Raw genomic sequence first — 20724 nt, 5'->3', positions numbered from 1 at the left:
AACAAAAGCACATATGAATGCTTATATTTCTTCTTTTCCTCATCAGGAAAACCACTATTTACGGAATAAAATTTATATAAATTAGGATTTTTTTTATTAAAAGTACCCTGAGAGTTCTGCAAATTTTCACGTTTTGGAAGCACAGAAGGGATCAAGATAAATGTGAAAATATAACTAACATTCGTTATTCCGACGATACAGTCATGATTGCTGAGAAAGACCTGCATATGCTTCTGTAAACACAATTTGTGATACTGGGGAACAGTTTGGTTTAGCAATAAACAAAAAGAAAACAAAAACCATGGTGATCAGCAAGAGGGGTAAAGTCATAACAAGGATCCAGATAAAAAATGAAGATATCAACAAGTAGACAAAATGTAGTTCATGGTTTTCTCATAATTGACTCGTTTTATTTATGTCCAAAAATTCCAGAAAATGTTTTAATGAACAATCACTGAACATTTTAGTTGTTGGCTGTTGGGGTTGTAGTAGTTAGTGGTTAAAAGTTTTGTCTTGTACCAAATATTTTCATACTGATGAATCTTCCTACAGCTTACACATATGAACGTTATTTTTTTTTTCGAGGTCCCTATAGCGAAATTCACCAAACAGAGGCATGAACATGAAAAACCACCTTACACTAAGCTCAGTGCGATTAAAAAAAATACCATTTTCGAATCAGTCTCGAAGTCGTGCTAGCGATTGTACGTTTTTGCACGACTCCCTTCACTGACATTAGGGAGCTGCTTGCCAATCAATTTAAGCTTCCTGATGAGACAAAAGCACATATTAATGCTTATATTTCTTCTTTTCCTCATCAGGAAAACCTCTATTCACGGAATAAAATTTAAAAAAATTAGGATTTTTTTTATTAAAAGTACCCTGAGAGTTCTGCAAATTTTCACGTTTTGCAAGCACAGAAGGGATCAAGATAAATGTGAAAATATAACTAACATTCGTTATTCCGACGATACAGTCATGATTGCTGAGAAAGACCTGCATATGCTTCTGTAAACACAATTTGTGATACTGGGGAACAGTTTGGTTTAGCAATAAACAAAAAGAAAACAAAAACCATGGTGATCAGCAAGAGGGGTAAAGTCATAACAAGGATCCAGATAAAAAATGAAGATATCAACAAGTAGACAAAATGAAGTTCATGGTTTTCTTATAATTGACTCGTTTTATTTATGTCCAAAAATTCCAAAAAATGTTTTAATGAATAATCACTGAACATTTTAGTTGTTGGCTGTTGGGGTTGTAGTAGTTAGTGGTTAAAAGTTTTGTCTTGTACGATATATTTTCATACTGATGAATCTTCCTACAGCTTACACATATGAACGTTATTTTTTTTCGAGGTCCCTATAGCGAAATTCACCAAACAGAGGCATGAACATGAAAAACCACCTTACACTAAGGTCAGTGCGATTAAAAAAAATACTATTTTCGAATCAGCCTCGAAGTTGTGCTAGCGATCGTGCGTTTTCGCGTCTTCGGACTGCGTCACTTCGACCTACTAACCCCATTCGAGAACCTCGCGGCACGGCTACGTCGACTTTGCCATTGAGTCGTCGGTTTTCGTGTCGAAAGCACGTACGTATACAAGTTTGCCTGCCTGCCTCTCTGTGCTGTGTCTTGGATATACACAACATTGATATACGTTACGTACCCAGAGCGATAAGCGGCGGAACAACCGCTACTATTGTGACTTGTGTCTGACGCTTGGTAAAATATGAAACTGTGATTGTGATCTGTGCTGTGATAGTTCGAACTAGTGGTCAGATATGTTGGTGATTCTAGTCAAATTTTAAGATAACATGTTGGAACACAGTGCTATGTATCTCAACGTGACACCGCCATACGAAGAGGATACTTCCTTCTTTCCTGACTTTTATACTACACGGTTAGTTTATCACTGTTTCTTCATTACATATGACTTTAATATATTTGTGTGTATGTGTGAGGTCTTTGAATTTTGCTTGTGCTGCTTTGGAACCTTGCCAATGTCCTCTCTCTCTAGCCGAACGGATTTTACATGGATTCTTTTGTTGCTAGACGAAACTCGTTTCTCTTGGAACGATTAAAAACACAATCTAACAATTCGACACGCAGTTCTGAATGCGACTTGGTATTTCGCGACTTCATTTGAGCATTTAGCTCTTTCTCTAAGACTGTTTTTATTTCTTTATACCGCAGATACCGATTCTAAACTCTTTGGTTCTTGACTGTGGTAATTTAGTTTTTAACTAGATATTATACGAGGTGCATTTAGACAACAATTACACTTTCATACACACATTAGTTTCACTTATAAAGGATCAAAGGTGTGTTTACATTTTACCGGTCAGTTATCGGCAATCGCTCTCCCATTTGTTATCGCAAACGAAATGTATTTTCGTTCTATTACATCATTTTACATAATGTTTTGGCCTTTTTATACTTTTGGTAATTTCTTGGTTTTATGTTTTACTTGGTATCGCCTTTCATGCAATTCTGAATGCGACTTGGTATTTTGCGAATTCATTTTTTAAGCATTTCGCTCTTCTCTAAGACTTTTTTATTTCTATATACCGCAGATGCCGATTCTAAACTCTCTGGTCTTGACTGTGGTAATTTAGTTTTTAACTAGATACTGTACGAGGTGCATTTAGAAATTTTACAAATATTACACTTTTACATAAACTCATACACACATTAGTTTCACATAATAAGGTATTTAGGATCAAAGGTATGTTTACATTTTACTGGTTAGGTATCGGCAATGGTTGTCCCATATTTTAGTTTTGTATTTTCGTTATTTTACATGTTTTAACCTTTTTTTTACTTTTGGTGATTTCTTGGTTCTACTTTTTACTTGGTATCTCCTTTCACGTAATTCTGAATGCGACTTCATTTGAGCATTTCGCTCTTCTCCAAGACTTTTTTATTTCGATATACCGCAGATGCCGATTCTAAACTCTTTGGTTCTTGACTGTGTAATTTAGTTTTAACTAGATATTGTACGAGGTGCATTTAGAAATTATACAACAATTTCACTTTCATACAAACATTAGTTCACGTAATAAGGTATTTAGGATCAAAGGTGTGTTTACATTTTACCGGTCAGTTATCGGCAATCGTTCTCCCATAAATATATTATTAGTTTTGTATTTTCGTTCTTTACATCATTTTACACGTTGTGGCCTTTTTTTACTTTTGGTAATTTCTTGGTGCTATTTTTTACTTGGCCTTTCATTCAGTTCTGAATGCGACTTGGTATTTCGCGACTTCATTTGAGCATTTAGCTCTTCTCTAAGACTTTCTTTTTTATTTCTTTATACCGCAGATACCGATTCTAAACTCTTTGGTTCTTGACTGTGGTAATTTAGTTTTTAATTAGATATTATACGAGGTGCATTTAGAAATTATACAACAATTACACTTTCGTACACACATTAGTTTCACTTATATAGGATCAAAGGTGTGTTTTGTGTTTACATTTTACCGGTCAGTTATCGGCAATCGCTCTCACATACTTTAGTTTTGTATTTTCGTTATATTACATCATTTTACATAATGTTTTGGCCTTTTTTTACTTTTGGTAATTTCTTGGTTCTATTTTTTACTTGGTATCGCCTTTCACGCAATTTTGAATGCGACTTGCTATATATTTTGCGACTTCATTTAAGCATTTCGCTCTTCTCTAAGACTTTTTTATTTCTATATACCGCAGATGCTGATTCTAAACTCTTTGGTTCTTGACTGTGGTAATTTAGTTTTTAACTAGATATTGTACGAGGTGCATTTAGAAATTATACAACAATTACACTTTCATGCAAACATTAGTTTCACTTAATAATGTATAATTTAGGACCAAAGGTTTGTTTACATTTTACCGGTCAGTTATCGGCAATCGTTCTCCCATATTTTAGTTTTGTATTTTCGTTCTATTGCATCATTTTACATGTTGTGGCCTTTTTTTACCTTTGGTAATTTCTTGGTGCTATTTTTACTTGGCCTCTCATTCAGTTCTGAATGCGACTTGGTATTTTGCGACTTCATTTGACCATTTAGCTCTTTCTAAGACTTTTTTTATTTCTATATACCCCAGATGCCGATTCAAAACCTATAGTTCTTGACTGTGGTAATTTAGTTTTTAACTATATTTTGTACATGTTGATAATATTGCATTTAGAAATTTTACAAAAATTACACTTTCATACACACATTAGTTTCACATAATAAGGTACAGTCGGAAAAATGAAAGAATACCCATGAACGATCACATCAATCACTTATTTTGTATTTGCTGTTTTTTTTTTCTATAAATAACAAACGTATGCTATAGAAAAAGATAGCAAATACAAAATAAGTGATTGATGTGATCGTTCATGGGGATTCTTTCATTTTTCCGACTGTATTTAGGATCAAAGTTGTGTTTACATTTTACCGGTCAGTTATCGACAATCGCTCTCCTATATTTTAGTTTTGTATTTTCGTTCTATTAATTTTTACATTTATTTTTATTTAATTTTACATTATTTTACATATTGTTTTGGCCTTCTTTTACTTTTGGTAATTTCTTGGTTCTATTTTTTACTTGGTATTGCCTTTCATTCAGTTCTGAATGGGACTTGGTATTTTGCGACTTCATTTGACCATTTAGCTCTTTCTAAGACTTTTTTTCTTTCTATATACCGCAGATGCCGATTCTAAACTCTTTAGTTCTTGACTGTGGTAATTTAGTTTTTAACTAGATATTGTGCGAGGTGCATTTAGAAATTATACAATTTCACTTTCATACAAACATTAGTTTCACGTAATAAGTTATTTAGGATCAAAGGTTTGTTTACATTTTACCGGTCAATTATCGGCAATTGTTCTCCCATATTTTAGTTTTGTATTTTCGTTCTATTACATCATTTTACATGTTTTGGCATTTTTTATTTTGATAATTTCTTGGCTCTATTTTTTACTTGGTATCGCCTTCACACAGTTCTGATGCGACTTGGTACCTATTTTCCGACTTCATTTGAGCATTTAGCTCTTCTCCTTCTCTAAGACTTTTTTGATTGCTATATACCGCAGATGCCGATTCTAAACTCTTTGGTTCTTGAATTTTGACTGTGGTAATTAGTTTTTAACTAGATATTGTACGAGGCGCATTTAGAAATTTTACAAAAATTACACTTTCATACAGACATTAGTTTCACCTAATAAGGTATTTAGTATCAAAGGTGTGTTTACATTTTACCGGCCAGTTATCGGCAGTCGTTCTCCAATATTTTAGTTTTGTATTTTCGCTCTATTCTCTATACTCTATAACATAATTTTTCATAATGTTTTGGCTTTTTTTACTTTTGGTAATTTCTTTGTTCTATTTTTTACTTGATATTTCCTTTGTCTACTTTGTTTCGATTGTATTTATGACGTAGGTATATACTTAGTTAATTTTATGACAACTTCTGCGTTTCGGTTATTCTTAGAAACTGTATAAGGAGTGAACAAATAAAGACGCAACTAGATTTTTGTAATACAGAGGTACCGGATTTTGATGTAGACTCTTCGTTACAGTTAAAAAATTTTTATGAGGATAATTTTCAGCTCCGAAATTCACCTATTAATAATTAACTACATTCATTTTGGTGATTCTTAAATTTCTTCATAGACGTTGCTCTAACTACATGCGTACAAAGATAGACTTCTGCTTAAAATATAATCAAATAGTAGTTCTTTTGGCTCATCATAAAGCATAGGAAAGATTATTTTATAACATCAAGGTCTTACTGTTCTGAAATTGGTTTCTTCTGTTATGTTAATTTTATTCTGAGGCTATTTTCTGGTATCATTTTAATTCTAATTAAGTGGCGAATCGATAGGGAGGAATGGGGCAATGTAACCCCTAACAAAGTCCAAAATTAAAGAAAAAAATTGTAACATAAAAATACAGGGTGATTGATTAGTAGGGTAAAGCTCAATAGCTCCGCTATAGTAATAGATAGCAATAAAAGTTAATAACAAAAATTTTAGCCACCTTTGAGCTTCACATTACAAAATTAGTTAGAATGTTACAGGGTGTTCGATAACACAGTGGCAGACCAAACTTATGTTTTTTTTTAAATGGAACACCCTATATTTTATTTTAAATTCGAAATCCTGTTAACTTCTCCATCACAAAAATATAAAGGTTTGTTATGTTATACAGGGTATTTACAAAGATATAACCAATTTTATATGAAAATCGTAACAAGTTCAACTCCCTGTATAAATAAAAATAAGCAAAACAACAATGGTTTATTAATGCCATATTTTTTAACGTATTGTCAAAATTTTCAAGAATGGTCGATATTGCTAATTTTCTTTATATCAAATACAGGGTGAGTCAAAACGCAAGTACATTATTTTCTCAGTAATTTTAAATGGAACACCCTGTATTTTATATCACTATTGAAAAGTACCATTACCGTACTTTAATTTTTAGATAACATTCCCTATGTCTAAATTTATTAGTTTTCGAGATATTTTCATTTTTCAATGGACCAGTAGCGTGACTACCCAAATCACCAGAATTTAATAAACTGCACTGATTTAATAATGAAGTTTATAAAATACCTCCAACAACAAGGGATGAGATGAAAAATAGAATACAAAGTGTATTTCGATGTGTTAATTTACAAATGATCGTTTTTAGGCGTACATAAATGTGTTAGGAGATAATTTTGAACACCTTATGTAATTAAATATTAAAAACATTTTATTAAAAGTAACTTCTAATTTTTTCAAACATGTTTTTTTGCAAAATGTATTACTGATAAATTATGTTTCGTTCTTTATTTGTTACATTGTTACATTTACATACAAAAGTAGTCTTTAATTGTCTTCACAAAATATTGTATTTTGTGTTTGTGTGTTTTTTTTTGTAAAATTTATTACTAATTTTCTTTGTTTATTTGTTGCATTTACATAAAAAGATAGTTTTTAATTGTTTCAAAAATGTTGCATGTAGTGGTTGTGTTTTTGTTTGTAAAATGTATTACTAATAAATTATTTTTATTTCTTTATTTGCTACAGTGTTACATTGATTACCGGATTGATAATCGGTAATCTTCAATTGTCAATTCAGTCATGGCTTACTTAAAATTTAGATAAATTTAAACACCTAAAATAATTTGCTCTGAAAAATGAAAATATCTCGAAAACTAATAAATTTGGGCATGGGAAATGTTATATAAAAATTAAAGTACGTTAATGTTACTTTTCAATAATGATATAAAATACAGGGTGTTCCATTTAACATTACTGAGAAAATAATGTACTTGCGTTTTGACTCACCCTGTATTTGATATAAAGAAAATTGGCAATATCACTAATTCTTAAAAATTTTGACAATAAATAAAAAAATATGGCATTAATAAACCATTGCTGTTGTGCTTATTTTTATTTATACAGGGAGTTGAACTTGTTACGATTTTCATACAAAATTGGTTATAACTTTGTAAATACCCTGTATAACATTACAAACCTTTATATTTTTGTGATGGAGAAGTTAACAGGATTTCGAATATAAAATAAAATATAGGGTGTTCCATTTAAAAAAACATAAGTTAGGTCTGCCACTGTGTTATCGAACACCCTGTAACATTCTAACTAATTTTGTAATATGAAGCTCAAAGGTGGCTAAAATTTTTGTTATTAACTTTTATTGCTATCTATTACTATAGCGGAGCTATTGAGCTTTACCCTACTAATCAATCACCCTGCATATAAGCCGACATGAAATAACATAACCACAGAGAGACAAATTCAACCCAATAAACCCGCTAGTTAGGAAAATTAAGGCAGCATAATGCATATAAGTTATTATTTATGTATTTGGGGTTATCTTTTTTTGTCTGTTGGTTGGTACAAGTTGGTATTTCATTCGAACCCCCTGCTACCCTTCCCTTTCCCACCACCAATGCTAATATCTAGATCCACAACTGTGCTAGTTACTACCTTTAATGGAAACTATTCACAATTTTAGTTGAAAATACTTTTAATTTGACTTTTATTTATTTATTTTGAAAATACCAAGTGGAAATCGAAACGTCAAAATAAACGTAACTACATAAGTACCTACATTTAATTCCCATTAACGATAGTGAAAGGAATCTTAACTTTTATCAAATATTTTAGTTTTCTTTCACTTTGGGAATAAACCATGTTTGTAAAATAAAAAATCTTTGTTTGACAGTTCGTTAGCTGGAGTTTTCCTATTGGTTGAAAGGCATGGAATTTCCAGAATTTATTTTAGCTACTACCCATTTTCTTCTGATCTTTCATGACTATCCAAATAATCATTAGTCTTTAATGAATAATCATCTAAGTCTACACGATTAGTTGTTTTGATCAGCGGGGTTGGTATTGGTATTTAACATCCATTTCCATCTTGACCTTTGGTACTATAATAATTGTAAACACTGGGTAAAAAAGTCTATAGAATGAGTGATCAGTGAGACAATTAGTCCTGTCGCCAGGGGGGGTACAACGGCCTCCTTAATTCAGATGGACTTACCCAAGTTTTTTTCATGTATTTTTACCCGTAGAATACAAATTTTTTGGGTAACAGTTGATCCGGATGTCGATAAGATTGTTATAGACAAAGAACTTGAGGAATTACATAACAGCGATTTCTCGCAAAACAAAATATTTTTTTGTATTTTTTGGGTCATTCTAAGCAAAAAATGTTCTGGCAAGTTTTTTCGTAGGATGCATAGTTTTCGAGATAAGCGCGGTTGAACTTCCAAAAAATCGAAAAATTGCAATTTTTGAACCAGAATAACTTTTGATTAAAAAATAAAATAGCAATTCTGCTTATAGCATTTGAAAGCTCAAGTCAAATTCTATCGGTTTTGATTATCTGCATTGCTAAAAATTAATTTTTTTATTCTTAAACAAAGCTATAAACAGTAATAAACACCTAGTGCGTGAGTGATGTTTTCAATGATTTCTCATTTAAAATCGAACAAGTAGGTAGAGTAGGTACTAGTGCAAGCGAGGCAATATCTACGTAGGATGTATTAAAACGCATGTATTAGGTACGGGAAACACTATGTGTTTATATATTTGTTTGACAATAAAAAAATAAATTTTTAGCAATGAAAATACTCAAAACCGATATAATTTAACTTGAACTTTCAAATACGGTAAGCAGAATTGCTATTTTATATTTAAATCAAAAGTTATTCGGGTTCAAAAATTGCAATTTTTAGATTTTTTGAAATTTTAACAGCGGTTATCTCGAAAACTATGAATCCTAGGAAAAAACTTCTAGAAACATTTTTTGCTTAGAATGACCCAAAAAATACGAAAAAATGTTATGTTTTGCGAGAAATCGCTGTTATGTAATTCCTCAAGTTCTTTGTTTATAACAAACTTATCGACATCCGGATCAACTGTTACCCAAAAAATTCGTGTTCTACGGGTCAAAATACATAAAAAAAACTTGAGTAAGTCCATCTGAATAAAGGAGGCCGTTGTACCCCCCCTGGCGACAGGACTAAATGGCCAAATATATTAATAGGGCAATATGTGCTAGATATAAAAGAGAGTATCAGCAGCCCATTATATACATTATGAGCATCCTATAGGCCTTTGCCATTCTTCTCAATTTATCTTCAGTTTTCGGTAGACTTCTTATTTTTTTGTAGTATAGTTTTCAATCTCCAATCTTTATGTTTTTCTGTTATTGGAATACCTAGAATGTTTAGTGTATGTATTGGCATTTTGAGTATTCAACAACCGGCGAGTGTTGTTCTGGGGTCCCGCGGAGGAGTCGTGAAGATTACAGAAGACAGGGGGAAGATGTGAAAGCGGCACTTTTCAGATGTTTTTTACTTAGTTTACTGAGTTGTTCAAATGTCCAATCTCTATTTAGCTTTCGCTTTCATTCTGTCCAGCCCACTTTCATTAGAGCGGGTTTTTTTCTTTCCCTTCTACAATTATATGCTCAGCCCAGCCATGAATCTATAAGCTTTAATGACAAGGTATTCTTGTTAGATGTCATCGTTAAAGGTATTTTTTGTTTTTTAATGGTATATAGGAGTGTTTCAAATAGCGCACATTCCAAACTTATTTTTCTAATTTTTATATTTTTAAAAAAGATCAAAGGATACATTGGTTTAAATTATTCCATAGTTACTTGTTATTTTTATGAGAAAAAATGAATGACATCCATTTATTTTGGCTCTTTAGCAATATTCTTGTCGGCTATTTTTCGAGTTAATGAATATAGTAATTTGTTCAAGCATATTCTAGTATTCTAGTACATAATGTATAGATAGAGTATATTGTTTACCTTTGGTCCTGATTGTACAGTCATTATGACTAAATAGTAGATGCAGTCGTTAGTTAGATATGACCAAAGCATTGTTCATGTACGAAATAATCAGGACATCTTTTAAGTGCCCTCTCCGCGACGGAGATCGGCAATCATCATAGCTATTTGGGCTTTGGAGACGGCTGCATTGAAAAGTTTATTTTTGATCTACATCCATGAATGGGGACTATTGAACTAACAATATTTTGTTATGTCGATGACATAATACAAAGAAGTAGAAAATTACCTCCAGAATGAACCAATTTTAGACCACTACCCCCCAATATAACATCCAATCTAATCCAAAGATTCGATCCGATGTAAAGTTATGGATGTCGACGATGTACCTACGAATAAATAACCAGGGCAAAATAAGAGACAATGTAAAACAAACATCAGCATTAAAAATGGTGGTGAAACCGGTATTGTCGTTCACTGCTACTGCTGAGACCTGATCAGGAGAACAAATGAAATCAGCACATTACAAGGAACTTGGGCGGACAAAGCATAAAATAAAGAAAGTTAATAATTTTGAAACGAATTCTTTTATATTTCTTTTCGTTTACTCTTCCAGTTATGTGCTTCAAAATCTTTTCTTACTTATAATATACTTAGTGGTAGTATAGATGTTTTATTTGCACTAAACCATGGCACTTTTAGATTTTTGTATCTAATTTATGTTATTGTTCTTCTCTTTTAGCATTTGATTTGATTTAATATTTTTGTTTCCTTTTGCAAATAACAAATCTCTAAGATAATCCTTTGGGGTCTGGTTATAATGTAGTCATATTTCTATTTCCCTTGAAATATCAATGTTTTTCAACTTTTAGGTATCTGCAAATATTTCGTACAGTATTCCTTTCTAGAGATTAGGTGTATGTTATGATTATATCGCTGTTTGTGTTCCTAAAACAATAATATTAGTTAATAGTACCTACACCTACAAACTATTTTTTTTTGTATAAACATTTTCAATTTCTTTGCAACACGAAAATGCAGCAGCTGCATAATACTCTGGTTAAATCGGAGAGTGAAGGTAGAGTCTATACCGGTTTCAGAGGTTTTTTCCTCCTCATCAGAAGTCCCATATCCTCTTCTCTCCGATTTCCCCAGGTATCGTACTTTGGGCCTTTGCGAATTGCAAAGAACGAAATGCCGCGGATGAACTAGAGCCATCTACCGAAAAACAAAATAAGTTATCGATCGAAGTAGCACAGAAAACGACAATAAATATCGTTCGCATACCACCAGATTGACAACAGGTGGAATACTTTCTTTGGTTACAACCTCCCGAGATTTTCAAAAATTATAAATCATACAGGATGCCGAAGAAATTAAGATGAGAGAATTTTAAATAATTCACAACCCATCTGCTCAGCGTGGTAAAAGTTCCAACAAGAAAGATTCCTTAGTACTCAACTAAAGAGGAAATGGACGCATTTAAATTTTTTTTTAATAAAATCTCGGTATTTTTCCAAAAAATCACTTTCGTCATACTTAGTTCATCTTAAAAATATATCTTGTGCAAGTTTTTTAACTGCTTGATGTTTTACTTGCTTTGAAGGTCGACCACTTTTCCTTTTTTAGGGAATAGATACGATTTTCGATGTATGTTTAAATATTACATAATAAAAATAAAGTTGTTGTTTTGGTAACATACAACATCCAAAACATTTTTCATGTTATTTAGATAACAACTGAAAAATTTTTCATACCATTGCTAGGAAGTTGAGCAAAATGAGTGTAGACGGGACCAATTCCAACGAATCCTATATAATTCTGTAGAAATTATCATTCTGTAGAAATTTTTTGATATATTGAATATCTCATTACATATATCTGTCATTTCATTCATTTTTGACAAGGCGGCAAAGTGCGTTTGATTTAGAAACAGTGAAAGGATTGAGTTAAGAATAGTGATCCTTCCTTTTCAAGGGTTTTGAGTTTAAGCTTGGTCAGAAGAAAACATCAAGTGTCATCTTATGATCATCGGATCTTCATTCTGTTAGTAACTACTTATGTCCCGTGTTTTGCATTAAGGAGCATTTTGCAAATTAATGTGCAGTAAAGATAACATAATGTATTTATTCAGTGGTTTTTGTATTTTATTGTTTATTACAAATCAACATTATAATAATTCGCAGTAACCGAAATAATAAAACAAAACTTGTTTAGTTGTTTTGTACATAAATAAACTTCAACTTTTATATTAGAGTTACTGCACTATTAGAATGTTTCATTCATACATAATTTATTCATAGGATCAAAAAATCAAAACTGATCAGAATTACTTGTGTGCATGACCGAGTTCGAATACCTGAAATGATTTTTGAAATACACTTGGTAAATTGGCGCAATATTTTTAAAACTAGATTGAGCATGTTACCTTATTTGTTAGTAACTACATAAGTACTGGTCTTTTCGATTGATAAAGAGTTCTTAAGCACTACAAAAGGTATTGGTAGCATTATACACCTAAAATCAACCGTTTCTCTGTTATTTCAAGTTGAATACACCGATTTGAGCATGCACAAAAAAAACAAACTCTTTTCACCTAAAATATCTCTTTTTGTATTATAACTAGAAGATTTATGAAGGAACGAATCTCATTGTTTTTTTATAAGCTACAAAAATGTTTATATAGTTTTTTAGTTAGATGCATAATTTCTAAGGTATTTGCAAAAAAAACCGTCCGAATAGGGCCGTAAGTACGATGTGGGGGGCCCCGGGGCAAACGTGTTCTGGGACCTCCTACCGGGTTGTCTCGGGGGTTTACCCCCCAGCGGAAGGGAGGGTAAACCCCTATCTCTCACCTCAAATCATCTTTAAAAACGTTTTGCAAAGTTGATTGCTTCATTTTGGAGGTCTTGTTCGTTAGCATTCAACATAAAATCAGTTTGAACAATTCGGTAGGTACATATCTAACACTGGTAGGTCTAGCTGATGGCAGAATGTGTCGATCATTGAGTAAAACATGACTTGGGATCTTGAAGTCTTTCATCTTCGCACAGTTCCTCGAAATGTTTTTTCGTCTTCTGCATTATTTTTATGATTGCATTATTATTATATAATGATTCTAGTTTCGTTTTTTCAGTTGTGTTGCTCCGGCTTTTTCATTTATTTTGTTACTTGTCAGAATTAGACTTAAAAGGCACTTCAAAATATCGTAAAATCTGTGTTTCAATGTATTGATTGCATCAAATCTTCCAGCTCAGCGTGTTGGATTGAGAGGTTTTAGAGTCACTTTCGAGGAACAACTTTCAGATTGGTATGAGGACTTAAGTGTCTCCCAACGAACGATACTGTTTGTTGGGAGTTGAAAAAATATGAAGATATGAAGGTTTATTTAGAGAAAATGCAGGAAGAGTGGAAGAATTCGATATGGAAAAAGTGGAAGAAAAATTGAAGACGATAGGAAGATGTCAAAAAGGAGGAGACCGTTGGGAAGTAATTGTATACAGCTCTAATGAGAGCAGAATCCAATTTGGTGGGGATATTAGAAACCGACATCCAGCATCTTTCATTAAAATCTTAAAAAACAAATTCCAACATATGCAGAACTTCGAAGACTGTAAAGAAATTATAAGAAGCCATAAGCCATCTAAAAGACGGAGCTGCTTTGTGGTTTGAAAGCAGAGAAAATGAGGTGATTTCATGGAGAGATTTTGAGACAAAAAGTTTTATAATGGTTAGAATTAATATGCCGGGTACTTATTACAATCGGACAACTCGAAGTAGAACTTGCCTGAAAGTACTTTAAAAAGTTTATTTGACCTCGTTACAATCTATGCACGGTCAACCAAACGGGGGCCCTTTTAGCCGAGGGCCCCGGGGCACTGCCCCGGTTGCCCCAATGGTAGTTACGGCCCTGCGTCCGAAAAGGTGTCATTTTTCAATGAAAATGGCGAATTTTCAACCACGAATAACTCAAAAGTATCAGTTTTCAAAAAAAAATTATAAAACAGTTTTTGCTTAGAATTAGGTTCTCTTTAGCCACTTCCGTGGTTATTTTGACCAAAAATTATTCCACCCCTTGAAGGGGTGGGAACCACCCCAAGATAAAAAGCGCCATAGTATATAGGGTAGACTTTGAATCAGAAGATAAGTAGAGGCTATTCCCAAAATTTTATTAAAATCCATGCAATAGGATAGAATTCGGAGGTAAGATTGACTGCTCAGACTAAACTCATAGAGCTCAGACTAAACTTGTTAAATATTATATTTACTTAATGAATTATTGAAAGTGTAAAATGGTGTTTGTACATCTTAGGCATTTGCAGTCGCATACGTTTTAATCAAACACGGTAAAATAGGAGAAACTTGAATAGTCAGTGTCGAAACGTAAGTATTTTCTGCAAAGCCATTACTTGAGACTGATGTTGAAACTATTACGTATATTCCGGTGCAAACTGGTTTTATAATAGAATAGTTTTTTGTTGAATTGACTGTAGAAAATTACCACGACACGCATTGTGCCCTTGATTCTTAAGGTGGTAATCGTTCTGTGAAATCAATGTTTTATTGATTGTGACGCAACCGATGCAGATGGGGCTTGGTACGAGGGCAGTTGCATTATTTGTGTTGAACTGTATTGCAAGAACGCGAAGAAGTGTTTCAAGACATGATATAATATTATAATGTAAGTAAAAGAGTGGAACAACTTTTAAACCGCATAAAGGTATTCGCGTGGTAAGCAAGGAAGTATACTAAATTTCCAATCAAGATGCAGTAGAAATAAACAAACCAAGACACGTTAAATGCTACTAGGAGCACCCCGAATCATAATTTACAATTACACCAGGACGCATCTGTAAAAAGTACATTTGAACGTTGAGGGGTGACTCAATATTTTTTTGCAGAAATTGCTTGGAAATAACTCATGTAATAATAATTGAGTTATCCTCCCAGTCAAAAAGTTCCGGAACATTGTTTAAATTATCAAAATGTCAAAAAATGAAGGAAAAATTCGATTTTTTTCTTCGTTTTTTGATTATAACTTTAAAAGTATTCATTTCCGAGAAAAGTTGCACTGGTATAAAAGTTGAGTAATTAAATTTCCTACAATTTGGCACTGGTTAAAATTTTTAAAATGGTCACCCTTGTTGGAAAATAGCAATAATTGCGAAAAAAACACAAAAAAACAAGTATTAGCATTTTACGTTTTTCAGCCATTTATGCTACAATTAGGACCTTCATATCTCACCCAGAAAAACTTTATGATAAAGTAAAATAATACTGCAAGTTTCATTAATTTGCAATCCAGCTTTCGCAAAAAATGCATGTTTTCAAAATGTCGCAGGACTGAAAATAAAGCAGACAGCAAATTAATTTTTTTTTACATGTAGGTATACTGCGAAAACCAGATAAATGACAAATTTTAAAATATTGAGTTAAGTATACCAAAATTCTCAGCTTTTTACGCTCTACATGCAGGTAAAACCCAATAAATGATACGACTTACCATTCAGCAGATAATTTGTGTAATAAACAAATAAGTTACACCTAACCAACTTTTCATTTTCAAATAAAACAATATATCGCTACTTACTTCCATAAAATCAAAGTTCTGTTGCATGTAAAACCAACTAAGAGTACATATATATTTGTCGGACAACAATATATTTCTACTGCTGTATATCTACCATATTCAGTAAAAAGGTGATAAGTGTCTTTAATACAGTGTGATTTATTTTGATTTACAGGTAAAACCAGGTAAGTGGTCGCACCTCGATATTAAATTTAGGTTTAATCAGCTAGGTCTCTTAACTATTTCAAACTAATGATAGAATATTATTTCTGATATATGCATCTTTCACTAGCATATCGAATATCAAACACAACTGATACGCTTAATTCAAAATAAAGCACTAAACTTTTAAAACGTTTTTTCTCGATTTTGGTATTTCGACATTTATCTGGTTTTCGTAGTATACCGACGAATAAGAACACTTTACGTTTCATTTACAATTTGCATCATTAAAATCGGTTAACTACCACGGCGTCAGGATTTCTTTTAAATAAGCATTAATTTTTGGTGCTACGCGCATGACAGCGGATACGTTTGCTCTGATTGGACATTCCAATGACCTTTGATAATGAATGATAAATTTTAATTTTTAGTACAGTTCGATATAAATAAATAAATGTATTTATTGCAAAATAAAAACACATACTCTGTCCTTTGAAATAATACTTTTTTTAGCAGAAACTTTCTTTGTTCATATATGTATTTTAACTTAGAGAATAAAAGTTTATTATTTTTAAACATATGCAATTGTTTAAACAATATTTCACAAACAATAATCAAATTAGTTTGATTTTTGTGGAATTAAAATATTAAAATACAACAAAATATAGAGTAAGAAAATAATATATTAAATAAACATTGTAGCCGTAATATTCGATTCGATCATTTTTGACAGGTCATTGGCATGCCCAATCAGAGCAAACCTATCTGCTGTCCTGTGCGTAGCACCCAATATTAGTGTCTATTTAAAAAAATTCCTGACGCCGTGGTAGTTAAATTTTGCAAATTGCAAATGAAAGGTACGGTACTCTTCTATATTAAAAAAAAAATTCAACTCGATATCATTTTTAACTTCATTTTTAATCCTGCAACATTTTGAAAAAATGCAATTTTTTGCGAAAGCTGGATTAAACCGATCTAAAGTTATAATCAAATAACGAAGAAAAAAATCGAATTTCTCCTTCATTTTTTGACATTTTGATTATTTAAACAATGTTCCGGACCTTTTTGAGCGGGAGGATAACTCAATTATTATTATATGAGTTAATTCCAAGCAATTTCTGCAAAAAAATATGAGTCACCTCTCAAAGTCCATCTCAAAACAGATGCTTCTTTTTCTTCTCGTGCCACTCCTATCGGAGATTGGAAATCATCAAGGCTACCGTGACTTTGTTGTTCATTAGTGGTGCAGCCAAACCACTCTCTCAAATTCCGCATCCACGACATTCTTCTACGGCCTGGATTCCGTTTTCCTTCTATTTTTCCTTGCATTATATTTTGAAGTAATGCGTCTTTATGACCTCTGATCAGGTGACCCAAATACTCGAGTTTTCTTCGTTTTATCGTTAACAAAATTTCTGGGTCTCTTCCTATCCTTCGTATTACTTCAAGATTTGTGATTCTTTCAACCCAACTTATCTTCAGCATTCGACGGTAGCACCACATCTCGAAACTTTCAATATTTTTTATGTTGTTCTGTTTGAGAGTCCAGGCCTCTACACCGTATAATAGCGTGTTAAATACGTAGCCTCTTAGCATTCTTAATCGTAGAGGGATGCTTATATCTCTGTTGCAAAACAGATGCGCCCTGGACTAAATGTATAAACTTTGAAAATCATGATTTGGGATTTACAATGTACATATCGCACCTTGGGAAGAAGAGTGTGCCAACTCAAAAAATGGAAATTTTGAGTTAAGTTGACTAACCGATAGTTTTCTAAATTACTAGTTACTGTAGTCTGTAGTTGACTAACTTAGTTCCATTTAGGATGTTGTTTTCTGTTTATATCAGCTAATACAAATATCTTTACTCTGCTATTTGATTTTACATTTTGCTTCAAACATTAAAATGCCTGTCCTGTAAAATTGAAATTTTGAATTGGAACAGTCTTCTTCCCAAGGTGCGATATATACATTGTAAATTATGATTCGGGAGTAATCCTAGCAGCATTTAACGTGTCTTGGTTCGGGTCTTGGTAACCAGATAGGCTTATTTAAGGATATAAGCAATATTTAAGTATTTAGAAAGAATTGCAGTCTTCAGTAAGTGTTTAATTATCAGAAATAGTTGATTGATTAATTAAAATAGCAAAAATTGAAATTAACTATACATAATCATAAATAAAGAAAAACAATTGGCATAATTCATAAATTATCATTTCTACAAAGAAAGCACTTGCCTCTTTTTGAAATACTGTAGATACTTGGCGTCCCGTTCAGATCTTCCTGTGGTAGATCAAATGTCTCGCTTCAGCTGCGGCCGGTCGAAATCTTGGGTAATATCCAGTTTTTGATCTCTAGTCCATGTATCCGTCTTTGTCGCGGTAGATGTTGAACTGTTTCGAGTCCGCTCTTTACCCAATCAGGCTCTGCTTCATTCTCGTGAAGTATGTGTATGTCTCGAATATATTCTTCCACTGAAATTGATTGTGCTATCTTTATCTTTGTCAATATCTTCCATGGTTTCTTGACCAACTAGATCAAGCACATGGTCATCTTCTTCAGGATGTAAGAAAGCAACGATTTCTTCTTTGTTTAATTCACCCTCCTGATCTTTGTCTGCAATTTTCCAACGCCTATTGTCTCTGGCCATCATATTTTTGTATGAGAAACCTCTCATACTCTACTATCATTTTATATTTCCGCGGGATCCATATTTTCTAGAAAACTATAAATCATTTATTCAGAAACCGAGCGAGATACAACTTGCTCCAACTTATTATGCAGGAAAAGATCCAAGGAAAAGAAGCATAAAGACGTAGAATATCATGGCTGCGCAACCTGAGAGAATCGTACGGATTTACATCGGATGTACTTTTCAGAGCAGCCGTCTCTAAAATCCGAATAGCTATGATGATTACCGACCTCCGACGCGGAGATGGCACTTAAAGAAGAATATATATCATTGTTTAGTACCTCTACCATGGTAGGGTTTGCTAATCATCGGGGTTTTGTTGCTTCCGCTGCCTGTCAGCATACCCAGTCATGTATTGTTTCTGAGTAAATCTGACATTTCTGAGCAATTTTTTTTTTCATAATTCTGCTCTCTTTTGATGTCGCGAGCTTCGTCAATATTTTGCGAATAACTCGTTGTTATTTCTCCAAATTTTATTCCCACGAGATCATTACTGTGATCTCTCTGTGATTAGCTCCTTCATTAAAGCCACATGCTGCTATCTTTGCCTAATTTTTTCTAATTTTTTTTTGAACAATTTGCCAAATTAAATACTTTTATTGCCTTCTAAATGACCAGATTCAGGCATCCCTTTCTTTTATTTTGGAATCAATTTTCTATAAATTTCAATAGTAATATAAAACACGTGCTTTTATAAGTTTTAGAAAGCAACTTTCGAGTTACAGGTGCACAGGTGAGGCGGCGCGCGCGCCGTGTTGTACAGAAACTAGTTTTAGCTCGGGTAGGTACCGTTTTAAATACCAAAACTTTATTTCTATTTCTAATTTCTTAATAAAATTTAAGGACAGTACCTTCTACTTCTACTAAGAAATGTTTTTACACAAAAAAACAAAAATCAACTTTTTGAAAATTAGAAAGTATACCTTAAAAATATGAAAGTAACTCTTAAATAAGATCATAAATAAATATGTTACAATATTAAGAATATTAAAAATATATATAAAATATTTAAGTAGGTAAATGCCAAATACTTTTCCAAGCAGTACCTATAGGTATTATGGATTATGAAAGCTTGTAATTTATTCTATCTACTTATATCTATAATATATATTATATATTGTAGACTTATTATCCCAAGGGTGTCAAAAGAGTTAAACCAGCTAACCAGTTGCCGGACACACAAGATCGACTCATTTCGACTGATTGAATTTGATTACGAAAATTGCTAATTTCCTCCTTTAAATTTTTTTCAAGACAACTAAATAAAGCTCGTAAATTCTGATTTTTAACACGTATTTTATGTCAACAATTATTTATTTTATTTTAACATCTGACCCACTTAACTTCCAACAAACACCTATCGGCCCATCATCTTGTTAAACTACGGCAACTTATTCAACAAAGCATTTCAAAACAGAATACATTAAAATTTTTGTTGTAACTGATAAAAATAGCATCCATGTCCCCCTATAAAATATCGTTAATATGTATTCTGTTGCTGTTTATCGATTTAAAAATGTTGTTCGTAGCTTGCTGGTTGTATAATATAAGCGATTGATTTCCATACATGAATTTCATCAGTTTAGATTTCCAAATCTCCACCATTTGTAATTTATCATCGGTGTCGTTGTCAATTAATTTAACAGAGTTCGAGAGGTGTGAACTTACTAAATTAATTTAATGGAGTCTTCATAGATCTTCGTTTATTTTTAACAATCTGATTTTGGTAGGTACAATAAAAAAAATTTTAATTTAAATTTACGTGCTCAGCAACTATGGCCACTCGCACGGGGGCGATTACAAACAACATTGCAAGAAGTGTACTAACTTACTAATGAAGTAAAAACCTCACGTGTAGGTAGATGGTATATAATTTATTAAAAAATTTTTTCTAAAATGATCCAAAATGGATAAAATCACACAAACGTTTTCGGACCAATCAGTCCATCATCAGGTGGTAGAAACCTAAAATAAGCAAACCACTGCATTAAAAAAAGGCCAAGATGA

The 20724-nt window shown here is 32.5% G+C and overlaps 1 protein-coding gene across 4 annotated transcripts in view; it reads left to right on the top strand.

Moving 5' to 3' along the window:
- Positions 1-1576: 1576 nt before the first annotated feature.
- Positions 1577-20724, top strand: part of LOC114324944 (nuclear receptor coactivator 2) — a 394092-nt gene continuing 374944 nt past the window's right edge. For all 4 annotated transcript variants that reach the window (XM_028272870.2, XM_028272868.2, XM_028272866.2 and 1 more), the window contains exon 1: positions 1577-1903. In XM_028272870.2, the coding sequence (XP_028128671.1) occupies positions 1818-1903 (86 nt within the window). In that variant the 5' untranslated portion in view covers positions 1577-1817. The remainder of the gene's footprint in view (positions 1904-20724) is intronic.

This window comes from Diabrotica virgifera, chromosome 4 (assembly GCF_917563875.1).
Source record: "Diabrotica virgifera virgifera chromosome 4, PGI_DIABVI_V3a".
NCBI lineage: Eukaryota > Metazoa > Arthropoda > Insecta > Coleoptera > Chrysomelidae > Diabrotica > Diabrotica virgifera.
This window is presented reverse-complemented; position numbering and strand designations above follow the sequence as displayed.